This window comes from Argentina silus (genome assembly GCF_951799395.1).
Source record: "Argentina silus genome assembly, chromosome: 9".
NCBI classification, from domain to species: Eukaryota; Metazoa; Chordata; class Actinopteri; order Argentiniformes; family Argentinidae; genus Argentina; species Argentina silus.
Genome location: NC_139663.1, coordinates 9,882,619 through 9,894,772, shown reverse-complemented (window position 1 = coordinate 9,894,772; position 12,154 = coordinate 9,882,619). Strand labels below are relative to the sequence as shown.

General features: G+C 44.3%; 2 protein-coding genes across 2 annotated transcripts; both read right to left on the bottom strand.

The window, feature by feature from the left end:
* Positions 1 to 5: 5 nt before the first annotated feature.
* Positions 6 to 4,591, bottom strand: LOC310809490 (uncharacterized protein). Its single transcript, XM_083676765.1, has 8 exons — positions 3,466 to 4,591; positions 3,069 to 3,265; positions 2,753 to 2,955; positions 2,538 to 2,637; positions 1,991 to 2,353; positions 1,740 to 1,896; positions 1,485 to 1,612; positions 6 to 744 (listed from the first exon to the last, which is right to left on the bottom strand). Exons 1-8 carry the CDS (start codon positions 4,001 to 4,003, stop codon positions 373 to 375), a joined length of 2,058 nt encoding a protein of 685 aa, XP_083532891.1. The 5' UTR covers positions 4,004 to 4,591; the 3' UTR covers positions 6 to 372.
* Positions 4,592 to 5,076: 485 nt separating this feature from the next.
* On the bottom strand, positions 5,077 to 11,722 carry nmt1a (N-myristoyltransferase 1a; the record flags this gene model as incomplete). Its single annotated transcript, XM_083677659.1, has 12 exons — positions 5,077 to 6,259; positions 6,662 to 6,799; positions 6,925 to 7,092; positions 7,249 to 7,419; positions 7,601 to 7,709; positions 7,801 to 7,971; positions 8,163 to 8,279; positions 8,416 to 8,507; positions 8,704 to 8,822; positions 9,022 to 9,166; positions 9,467 to 9,575; positions 11,607 to 11,722. The coding sequence occupies 12 exons, from the start codon at positions 11,720 to 11,722 to the stop codon at positions 6,239 to 6,241; spliced, it is 1,476 nt and encodes a 491-aa protein (XP_083533785.1). The 3' UTR covers positions 5,077 to 6,238.
* Between the last annotated feature and the right edge of the window lie 432 nt (positions 11,723 to 12,154).

The window sequence follows — 12,154 nt, the reverse complement described above, 5'->3', positions numbered from 1 at the left end:
AAACATCACATTTCTGAACCATTACATTTATTCATTAAAAAAATCATATGTATGACTCTTACAAAAAATGCATCAATATTATTATTACAGGATCAGAAATATCTCAATATACAAAAGAGGAGGCATCACTTCACTGCCAATTCCATAATTCATTATACTCTTCTTTACAACATATATGTTTTAAACATTTTGGGTAAAACAATCCAATACACTATGGAGGAACTACTAATAAATATAGTAAAACAACCTTCAGTCTTGAGTTCCACCTGTTCACATCACACGACACTGAGAAGGCGACATGACATGATAAGACACAATTAAAAAAAACTGAAGTCGGGGGAAGTCAAGTCATATGTGTCCCATTTCCATTTGTCAGGAAGGCATGTGGAGTCGTGACACCAGTTCAAGAACTTTGGATCTCCTGCTGCAGGGCGAGTCTTGGGCAGCGTGTGGGGTCATATCCAAACCATACAAGTGCTCCAGGAAGCCGTAAAAGGAGGCAAGCTGCTCTGGGTAACCCAGATCAAACACCCGCAGGAGCTTGAAGAGCTTGTCAAGTGCATTACTCAGGCCCTCTTGAGGCAGGGGTATTGCCATCCTATCAACAGGGGCAACTATGCAAAGCTGCCGGCCAGGAGCCTCCAGAGGCCCCATGCTCACAATGTAGGGTTTAGCCTGGTAGCCAGACTCTGGGCGCTCCAAAGAACCAGGCTCACAGAATAAGGAGGACACCTTGGTGTCCATCTGTAGTAGAGATTGGAAATGTGGGAGAGGAAAGGAGGAAAGTTAAACATTGAATGAAGATGACACAAGGAGTCTGGCTGAGTATGAATCATTGCTAGTGAAAACAATTATATTTCCAGCAAGTTGGCCATAGCTCATGAGTGATAAATCTAAAGTGCCCTGCGTAAGTAATGGGACAGTGAAGCATGTTTTCCTCTTTTGGCTCTACACTCTAAAAGCTTGGTGTGTGCAAAAATGATCACATTCCAACGATTGATTTGAATCCATTGCATGGCTAATAAAACATTGTTTGTTTTGTTTATTTGAAATCAAACAACTACAGTGAGCTTAAAGTAGAAATTCTCAGCTTTTATTTGATGGTATTTTGTATGCATAATCCTACTATTTCAGGGTGCTCAAAAGTAAGGGGACAATCGGCTTGACGGGTGTTTCTGGTAAGTCAAGTGTGTTCCGTCACATCATTTTTCACATCACCTCAAAACAAACAACAACTGATGGAGGCTGCAGTACAGGTCTGGCAGAGCAACTGGGGCAATGTGTGGGGTCAATGGGTCGCAGTAATTGTTTGATTTGAAATCCAAACTTTTGGAGTGTAAAGCCAAAAGATGAAAAAATTCTTCATTGTCCCATTACTTACACAGGGCACAGTATATGGCAATGAGGAAAGGTCTCTAACTTTATGTGTGTTTTTATGTGTCTGAACACAAAGTGTAAAACCCAGGTTATAATAAGTTGCTCACCGGTACAATGTCCACCAGATACCGAATCGCCTGTCTGACACTGCTTGTGGACGGTAAGGGGGCTCTGCTGGTGTTTGTTGGGGGTAGTACATAGATCAGGACCTTCAACATGGTAAGGGTGTAGTTATCTGCAGAGAAAACCAAAGCGGTTTAGTCGCTTATCACTCTTTCTAAAGGAAATTTTAATTTTCAACTCTGTGATTTTGTGATACTTGAACGTCAAGTATATACTGCATGTGGATCTACTTCTCATACCTCCTTGCTGAGACCCAGCCTGCTGAAGCAGTGAAGAGATCTCAGGGTGTTTCTCACGCTCAGCAATCTGATGTATCCTCGGTAACACAAATGACGACCACTGGGCTAGAAGGGAGTGTCCCTTACCTGGAAACATCCTCTCAAACTCCAGGTCAATCTGAACAACACAGATAGCAATACATTTACAATCGTCTATGTAATCGTCTATGTAATTTCAGTGAGCATCTTTTCTCCATGAGGACTGGACTCACCGTGGAGGGGACGTCAAGGAAGCGTGGGTACTCAGCCAACACAGTCCTAATACTAGGCCGTGTATTACTAATCCATCGTCTGCGGGCATAGAATGTTTGGTCCATGGCACTGTGGATGGCTGGCAGGTTCTTGGTCAGAGGCCTGGTCCTCTTCATCAGCTCCACCCACCTCTGTGTCTGTTCACTGGACTGGGTCTCTGAGGGAACAGGACTATACCTAGGTCCAGAGGGGTCTGCAAGGCTCAGCTCTGGCCGACGCTTCTTCAGCACATACTTCTTCTTGTGAGCCTCAAGGTTGCGCCGAGAGTTGCGTAGACGTGTCTCAATATAGCCTGTACGTGACAAAGGGTCGTACAAATGTTCCTATGCAGGTGAAAGATAGAGGAAAAGAAAGAGAATGTCATCAACTATTCAGTGTCACAGTACCATCAGAACGCTCAGAACCTTTAAAAAAATAAATAATAATAATCAGAAAGTCAACTGAGCTCAGCAAGCCAAAAAACACTTGTTTTAGAAAGCAAAGGGTGTGAAGGTGGTGCCAACTCACAATGCCATTAATGCCAGCGGATGGTGCACAGAGACGGAGTCCAGGGAAGAGCTCCACAATGTTCTCTGCTAGCATAGTCTTCTGAGCAGAGGTAGGATAGCTACAGAGAGGGGCAGAGGACAGGGTGTAAGAAACCCTCAGAAAACCACAGGCCTGGATAGAGCAGGACTCTCCTATCAGTCCCATCCCAAACACACATACAATCAGCTCCTCACAATCCAAACTCCTCCACGATGAAGGACACAGAGAACTTGATGAGCTTCCTGCGTGAAAGTTCACTCAGACATCCCTCTCTCTCATACTCCCGGACCACCTCCGGACACAGCTGCTCCAACCACAGGCACAGGCGACCCAAGAAGTCCTGTGGACCAGCCTCCACCTGCACCGACCCAAACTCCACCTCACTCTGAGACTGACACTGAGGATAAAGAAGGATAGGTTTAAATGAGGCTAGGGCAGGGCCTAACCATCACATTTACTTCAAAACAACTGAACATTTTAACCATAATATAGTTAAATGGTATCATGAACCTGAGCAGCCACATCGCCAGCAGGGGGCAATACATGGGCCTCCTCAGCCAAGAAGGGGCTCTCTCTTTCAGGTAGCTCTGTCTTGATATTGGCTGGGCTGAAACAGAGGGGCAACGTGTCCTGGGCTTTTACGGACATCTCTCCCTCCACAGGTACAGTAATGATCCTCAGCTCTCCACCGTGCAGCTTGTGATTATCTTCAAAACAGAGAATGGGGAAGAGGAGAGTAAAAGGGTGGATGGTGTGTGTTTTTGTGTGCCAACAGAAAGTACATTTTCTTACTTATGTGGTAATATCAATGCTGATAATGCAAGTCACTCAGGCTTTCTTTCTCTCTGTAGAACTGCAATACATCATATTCAGTACACACACACACCCTACACTGAGGCAGACTTACATTGAGTGGTGCCTCCCTCATCGATGAGGGCCATGCCTTCATTATGCTCTGTCTTGTAGACCCTGTTCATCAACTCCCACTCCTCTGGGATCTCCATGCCTTGTCCCTCCTCATAGTCAACCATCACTGGCCCTGCCGACACCAGGTCAAACGGATCTGGAAGTCCTGTACAGTCTTCCATAACTTCCAAGGAATGGGGCACCATGTTGCGACTCTGTGATGCTTGAGAGGTAGAGCAAGCGGTCTGACCCACTACACTTTTAGTGCTACACCCACCCCCCTGTGACCCAGTGTTACAGGCAGCCACTGAGGACCCTGTCTGCAACTTCCAGTCGACACCGCTGGAAAACTCCAACCGCTGTTTCAGTCCCAGGGTGCCTTGATCCTTCCCTGTGACAAGGCCCTGCTGGTCCCCCTGAGGTCCTGACAACAGTCGCACGGTCTCACATAGTACAGTCTCTACTGCTGTGCGCACTGCATCCTCAATGGCCCCACCCAGCCTTGCCCTCAGGAAGCTGATGGACAACTGGATGTCCATCCTACAGTACACAGATCTGTGCCTTACACCTGTTGGTGTCCAGGCTGTCTCTGTGGCAGTAACTTTTGAGACCAAACCCAGCTATTTTGTTGGCTCACAGCTGTGTAGTACATAGGACAGAGGAAGACCAGTTGGGGGTAAAATCAAGATGGCAAATCTGTATTGTTTTGGCAACAATAGTGTAGCTAGCTCTCAATCTCACTTTGGAACAAATGTTCTGCAGAAGAATGTATTGTCAATTTACTAGACAAGCATGATCATATGTATATAAAAAATAGCTAAGCATCATCGACACAGTTTACTAAAAGCTCTGCAGCAATAGTAAACCTGAAACCTACAGCTGCCAGCAGCAATGGTGACGTTACGTTAGCTGGCTAAGCTATTAGCAAGCAAACTAGCTAGCTATAATGTATCAGGCTGAAAAATACCACACATTACTTCAAAGTGCTATCAATACAAGTTAATTTCAACATGATCAAGGACATAGCTCTAGTTTCCTCTGGAAAGGGACATTTATCTACACATACAAGGTATAATAAATGATCTAATATGCGTATTATTGAAGCCTTGCATGCAGTTCGCATCGCATGTTTACCAGCGTCCCTTAAATAAAACGTCATTGAGCAAGCGTCAGGGACAAATGTCTTCGAACGAATGTTTGGAACAGTAACATTTAATTTACATGTATTTTGAAACAACACTCAAGAACAAAGATGTCAGATTGTATAGCCGATGAATGCGTTCCCTGTATATGGACAAAATTTATCTTACAGGTTTTTCGCATTTGTTTGATTTCAATTTCAACCACTCAGAGAGCAGGGTATAATAACCTACTGTACCGGCTTCTGTCTTTCTATTTATAAGAACAATTGTAGTGAAAGTCTCATCTTAGCTGCCTGGAACAAATTCATGTGAATAGTCAGGGATACAAAACTTCTGTTCAAATACACCAATAAAGCTGGAAACTGGTGCTCTTTGTATGGCGCAGCTGGTTGCAAATCACTTCTCATTGAGCAAAACAACGAATATAGAATAGAAACCACCTTGACAGAAACCATGCCAAAACCTCACAGCAACTTCTATATTTTATTTTGCACCAAAAATCACCTGCATCTTCACATTTTTTCCTGCACCATAAAACCATGAGACCCGTTTTTCACATCAGTTTGCATTCTCATCCAACACTTATTGGGGTGTTAACCAAACCCCCCCACCCCCCCTGCCCCAAAATCCCTGACAGTTCTGATTCTCCATTCTCAGTTTTGATTCCCCAGATATCTGTTTATCTGGGCTATTCAAAAAAATAAAATTAAAAAAAGTCCAAACTAATGTTGTTCACTTCTTTTTGACAACTGAGCTGGTCCATTTTCTGTCTTCATTTTATTTTCTTCTGAACAGGGCTTCTCTGTAAGTGTAGCAAGCAAGAGTAGGTCATGACATTTAGTACAGATAGATATTGGGGGGGGGGGGGGGGGGGGGGATCGCATTTTAAAAAATGAAGGCCAACTCTCTCATTTACCCCCACAGTCAGCTACTCAGTTGAGTGTTGAGTAAACTTAAAAATGCTTATCACAAAGAAAATGAAGATAGCAAATTTGCAAATTCAAATCTCTACAGTGAGAGATGAAAACAAATATTCACAGAAGCCCTTGTCTTGTGTCCACTTTGGATATTTATTACCTTATTATTATTTTTTTTAAATAATTTTTCTTTTTTGTTTAGTTTTTTTTTTATTGTTTTGATTATCTTTTCTCTAAAATGTATGAGGATGATGACAGATTTTTTTTTGCAAAGCACTTTCCACATTTGGAGACGGAAAAGAAAATGTTAGACTCTAGTGTGTTTGTGTTAGCATTATGTTTGTCGTATCAACATGTATGTTGTGTAGGTATGCGTATGTGTGTGTTTGGTATATGGTGTGAAGTGCGGTCTGTGTTTGTGTGTGTCTGGTACAATCGTGACAGACTTCAGTTGTTATTCAGTCTGAGATGGTAACTACAATGGCTTAAGGTCCATGTGATGGAAGGGAGAGAGAGAGTGTGGAGAAGGACCAACTCCCCCGACTCCCTGCCTGGCAGCGGTAGTGCAGGTCAAAGTTCAAAGGTCAAAAAGTAAAAATGGGCGGTGGGTTCTCTTTCCTGAAGCAGGAAGTCCATCGGTCCATCTGTCAGGTGGTCAGTGCGTTGGTGTGGTCTCCTGGCTTAGCGGTGACGCTCAGTGAGGGAAAAGGGGGTCTCACTGCAATACCAAGCCAACCTGAAGACCAAAGACGTGAAATCATTGATTATTTGATCATAAGTTGATAAAATAAAATTCAAAACCCATTGGCATTTAGTCTGCTAAATTCTCGCTTAAGAAATATACATTTGTATGTAATTGTTTTACATCTAACAGAGAGAACAAAATATTAAACTCAGTTTCCCCACACTGTCTCTTTTTGTGCCAGAATTAAACTGAATTTACAGTATTTGTTGTGAACACGCTAACATTTTAATACTAAAATATCTACTCTGTGATATTTATCTCCATAGGCTAAATGAAACTAATTATTGGTACAGTTTAGTCACAATATCATAAAATTGCTCCTATAAGACTAGAAAGAATAGACAGCCTTCAAACCTCAAATCTAGCTGAACTACTATGAGAATCATGACACACCTTCTCTGACCCCATGCTGGGACACTTCCAATTGTACAGATAATACTGTAGATTCCCATCTCCAATGCCAAACTTGAGCTTCTCCAGGAAAGTCTTATTCTCCATCAGGTCCAGTGCATTGAAGACATCAAACCCTTTCTGGATATTGAGAATGGAAGACATTAAGATTGAGAGAGGGGGAGGGGACTTATGTTAGGCAAAGGAGAGGGATGTCTTTTTGAATACTTTTTTGAGCCTGTAACTACCAACAGAAGAGGACTCACCGACTTGGCCAGGACGAGGGCATCGGACATCAGGTCAAGCAGGGTGGTGGTGGTGTGCACATTATAGAAGGAGTAAGCCGCCTTCAGGCTGCGGTGCACTGGATGGTTCATAATGGTGGAGGGGAGCGTGTAAAAGCTCAGGAAATCAGTGACCTTGCCGCTAGAATTCTGTCACGGAAAAAATGGCACACGACACCCACCCCCCCAAAATCAGTCACCCCTTTTAATCAAAGAAATGGTGCACGTTTCTAGGTCTATGGGTGTTGTAAAAGCTTCCACAGTATTTGAGTAGGTGTCTATGGAATGTGTATTATTGTTGTTCACCTCAACCAGGTAGGTGTCGATGATGTTCTCCTGGGGCAGCAGCCAGTGCTCCACCTCCTCTCGGCTCATGACAGGTGCCAGGTGGAACTGGCTCAGATACTCCAGGAGCAGACGATGAACCGCCGGCACATCCTTCCTGGTCATCGGCCGCAAGCCGGATGTCTTTGGGGCCTATAGAAAGAGAGAGGGGAGGCAGCAGGAATGAACAGAGAGAAGCTGAAGGCAATGCCTTTTTGCAGAGAGGAGGGGATATTTAATGTCATATCAACGTTCAAGATAAATAAATGACAGATGGCTGAGTAGTTTGGCGGGGTACAGAGGACAGCCTCTAGAGGGCACCATGCTCACTGACCTCGGACAGACGGTACAACTTCATGGTGCGTTGCATAGTCATGTTTCGGCTCAGGTGAGAGAACTTCACCTCGATCAGTTTACGTGGGTTCAGAGAGCGATGCCAGTATCTATAAAAATGACAAATAATTTGAGTTCACTCATAAATTATATTGTGTGTGTGTGTGCGCGCGTGTGCATGCGTGTGTCTCGGACCCACACCTGCAGGTGCCGACAGGTTTGGGCAGTACCACGCCAGCAGTGTAGACAGCCTGGAAGATGCCCTGCAGATTGACCCGTCTGGTGATCTCTCTGATCAGCACTGGTGCTACCCGCTTGGAGCGCAGCTTCTTGTGGACGCACAGGAAATTGATCTCCACCATTTTCTTATCCCTAAATGATAAGAATAGACTTGAGTCAGTGAGGCTTCCTCTTAATTGACACTCTGTTGCAGAAAAATGTTATCTTAATAAAAATCATGAATGAGCAAAGGAACATTTATATTTACATGTATTGTTTATTCATTCGTATACTACACACGACACAGATGTGTCAAGGTGAGAGCTTGTTTTGAATTCCCTTACACGTCATAGATGCGAATGTTGGCAGGGATGGCACTGATGAAGCCCACCAACTTCTGGTTGGAGTCCACCCTCACCCCACAGTGCCACTGAGGCAGCCAGCCAGGGGGGCGCAGGGCCCTGAGGGAGAGACATGTTACAGATAAAGGCAAGTTTACAGGGAAAAGAAACATATCTAAACATCCATTAGATAAGACATTGCTGTCCAAGTGCAGCAACCTTGCTAAATGAAGGGAAAATGAAGTTAAAGAATTACCAGAGCAGGAACTCAGGGGAGTAGTCAAAGCGGAACATGTTGTCATCATCCTCCACATAATTCTCATTGAGAAGGGTGTAAAGCTCCTTAAGCTAGGATGAGGAAGAGTGGGACAGTGAGTCAGGGGAGACGTCACTGTATGGTTTCATGTGTAATTTGGTATGGTTAAGTCATCTTTGCTGGAATAACCAAGTAGTTTGCATTCAATCAATATGTTGATATGGGATATTCAGTTTGTAGTGGGGGGTGGGAGTTGGGGTGGTTGGGCATGTAGGGGTTCCTCCTCACCACAGCAGGGTTCCCCAGGTCGAGGGCGTCCCAGCTGAAGCCTGTAGGAAGGCTGTAGGGCTCCTCACGGATGTGGTCTTTGTCAGGCTCAATGGAACCGTGCGATGTCACCATCTCCCCTGGGGGAAAAACAAATCATAAGCAAGTACATTAGCATATGAATGAGTGATATATAAAAGCAGAGGATAATTAGTATACGAGTGAGTTCACGCCAAACGAAGAAGAAGGCCAATGGAAATACCGAAAATTCCTCAGGCCTCTCTACCCTCTCCTCCACAAGTTGGGGACTCACCCCGGTACATGTGCCAACTGTCATACCTAGCTTGGGAACAGGCTGCGTGTCCCAGAACTGGTAGCTGCGCCGGCTTGCCTCCTCCATGGTTTTGGCAGGGCCCTGGCCTACAGAGAATAGTTCAATGGCCTTTTGGATCTCCTGCAGCTTATCAGCTGGCAGTGAGTTCACCTGTGCAGAAAGAGAAAGAGAGAGATAGAGAGAGAGAGAGAGAGAAAGAGAAAGAGAAGAGACAGAGAGAAAGAGAGAGGGAGGGTACATAGGGTGAAGAGAATAAATTGCTAAATGTAAACAATGTCTGAACACACATTCAAAAACACACTAAATGTCCATTCTCTCTTTCTAAAGTTGTTTTCAAAAGTAACAACAATTAGTCAGTCAATGACGGCCTTTCTAGCAACCCTCTTGCAAAGGAACAAACAGAGGTACAAAAACACAAAGCTAGTTTTTTCCTCTCTCTCTTACACATACCTTGGCAAGTGGATCCTGTGCTGCCTCTTGGCTTGCGGACTTATCCTTCTTCTTCCGCTGTCTCTTTTTCTTCTTCTTGGCACCGCTTTCATCCCCCAGACCCTTGTCACTGCAATAGGGTGGAAAAACAAGACACTGTTAATGCGAGTACCAAAAGCCCAGACTAATGCCACTTGAGTATCTACCTGGCACACCAAGCATAGTAGGAAAGAGGGTGAAATAAGCGTATTCATCCCTTAAAGCCAGATGAGATGATATATACATCAGTAAAGTAAACAGAACTGAGGCCAGGGAGGAGAGTGTGGGACATGGGTACCAATCACTGTTTAACTGGGTATGAATCACTCAAGTACAGAGCATTAGTAGTAGTAGTAATAGTCCTTTATCCCTATCCCCTGGCCTGTTGAAGCCATTCCTCCGTGTCCTGACCTCCAGGAATGAGATGAGCCCCCTACCCCCACCCTGGAGGCCCATCTCCTGGGCTGAGGGAGACAACATACTTACAGAGGAACACAGTATAATCCCATTAGTGTCCATGAGGGGAGTGAGGCCGGGGACTGGCCTGTATTTGTAACACCAGGACAGATGGTGAATCACATGACCCAAGGGGGGGAAGAGTGTGTGTGTTCATGTGTATTTGTGTGTATGTATGTGTGTGTGTGTGTGTGTATTAGGGAGGTTAAGGGGTGACTAACAGGAACAATAGACGACAAAGCCTTCAATGGCTTGTTCGACAGGCTTCCATTTCAGCAGCTGAGCCCAACTATCATCCAGAACCATTCTTTTTACTACTGGGCTTTCCAGGCTCATGCAACTGCTTACCAGTGTGTGTGTGTGTGTGTGTGTCACTATGATCAGACAAGGCAACACATCGCTAGCTTGCAACAAATTATATAAACATCCATAGTGTTGAGCTAACTGTGATACAGATGCATTAATATGACCGTTTGCACAATACAGGGCAAGTAATCTGAAACACAGCAACAGGTTTTATGTAGTGAATTGCGTCATTGCGGGCTGAGTATCATTCATGCATTAATGCATATGGGTGAGAATGAATCCTCATCTGGCTAAATACATAATAGGCTCTTGAGCAATTGGTAAATTTCCTTGGTAAGATGACGAATCATGTCAGAGTACATGACCTTGACCAAGCGAAAGTAGAACACCGCGAGCAAGCTAGACTACGCCTTAATGAAGATGCTGCCATTGCTGGCAAGCCAAGACTAGTATCAGTCAAGCCCGCACAAGGCAATCTCAATGAGAACTTGAGTCGTGCTAATAATGCTAGCCAGAGTGAGCAACACAAATTTAGCTAGCTATTCACTAACAATAAGTGTAACAGCTACAGCCATTTGGTCAAACTTAAGCGAAAGCCAACGTTAGCTAGAAAGAGATGGCAAACCCATTGAATACATTGCAAAACAGCCGCACCGTCTACGTCGGACGTCAGGCAGCTGACACTGACAGCTAGCTCTTCGAATGCAAGCTAGCTAGTTAACATGACAGTTTACAAGCTGATGTTGCTGTGCTGCCAGGAGCAGACTAGAGACTAATATTGATATTTAAACATAACATTTAATCATGTGTTGATGGGATTTTTATGTTGTATTATTAGCTTGCTATTTAGCTCGCTGACAACGCCGTTCTATCATGCTAGCTAGCTACCTACATTTCATGTTAAAAACTAGGGTCGGAAGCGTGTAGCTAGCTGGATCACAAAAACTCTCGACATTTGAGTTGTAAACCAAATCTGTGATAGTGTAACATAAGCTACATGTCAACCTAATAGTTTCATGCTGCAAAATCATGAACATAGGTAGTTGGTAGCTACTAATCTACAGCATGGTTTCATTTTATAAATGCTTTCAATTAAATTCCATAACGCCTCGCGATCAAAGCGAAGGAGGAACGAAGCATGAAGGCCTGCCCACACCAGGAACAGAATCGATTTGGATCCAATCAGAGGGATAAACAGGCGATCAGTAAAGCCTTCTCACCAATGGAGTAAACGCAAGTGGGAGGGACTAGTGGAATTGAGTTTCTCAAGCCGAAATAAGCTCGCACTATCTTGCAAACGAGCACAGGGCAGGAGCATGACACATTTTGTACTGTACTAAAAATGAATAAGCACCCTCACCCGTCATCAAAGTGGTGCTCTTCATTTTCACAATCGCTGCAATGTCCATGGTCTTCTTCTACCTCCTCTTCTTTCTCCGGCTCCGGCTTCAGTGCTGTCTCATTCTCATCCGCCATCTTTACCCAGGAAGTGAGAGATTACCACGTGCCCGCAACGCCTCAAAACATCCACCAATACGATTGGTGGAGTGCCGTGGTGTTCCCCGGTCTGTGTAGTTCCTGTGGCACAATGGGCCTTATCAGAGAGAAGTTCTCTGGCCTTATATTTATTGGTAGGCTCCACCTTTCCCTCTTTGATATGGGTGTGTGATGAAACTGAAGATGTGACAGAAGCATCTTATTTGTGATGTCTCATTACTTTAATTATCCAACAAGTCTTATTGTAATCCTTACTTTGTGATTATGGTCAGAAGCACACAGTACACGTCTGTGTTGGGACCTGTGGTTGGGACCAACACATCTTCTCAGCTGTCATGAAGTAAAGTGTTTAATACACCTATTTTAATCTATGTTCCACTTCTTGTTTTCCTGGTTTGACCCTGACTTTGG

Excerpts from the sequence above, each read along its gene's own strand:
- LOC310809490 (XM_083676765.1), bottom strand. The coding sequence starts at position 4,003 with ATGGACATCCAGTTGTCCATCAGCTTCCTGAGGGCAAGGCTGGGTGGG. Across the intron at positions 3,266-3,465 it reads TGAGGGAGGCACCACTCAAT|ATAATCACAAGCTGCACGGT; the intron begins GTAAGTCTGCCT and ends TCTGTTTTGAAG. Across the intron at positions 2,354-2,537 it reads CCGCTGGCATTAATGGCATT|GAACATTTGTACGACCCTTT; the intron begins GTGAGTTGGCAC and ends TCACCTGCATAG.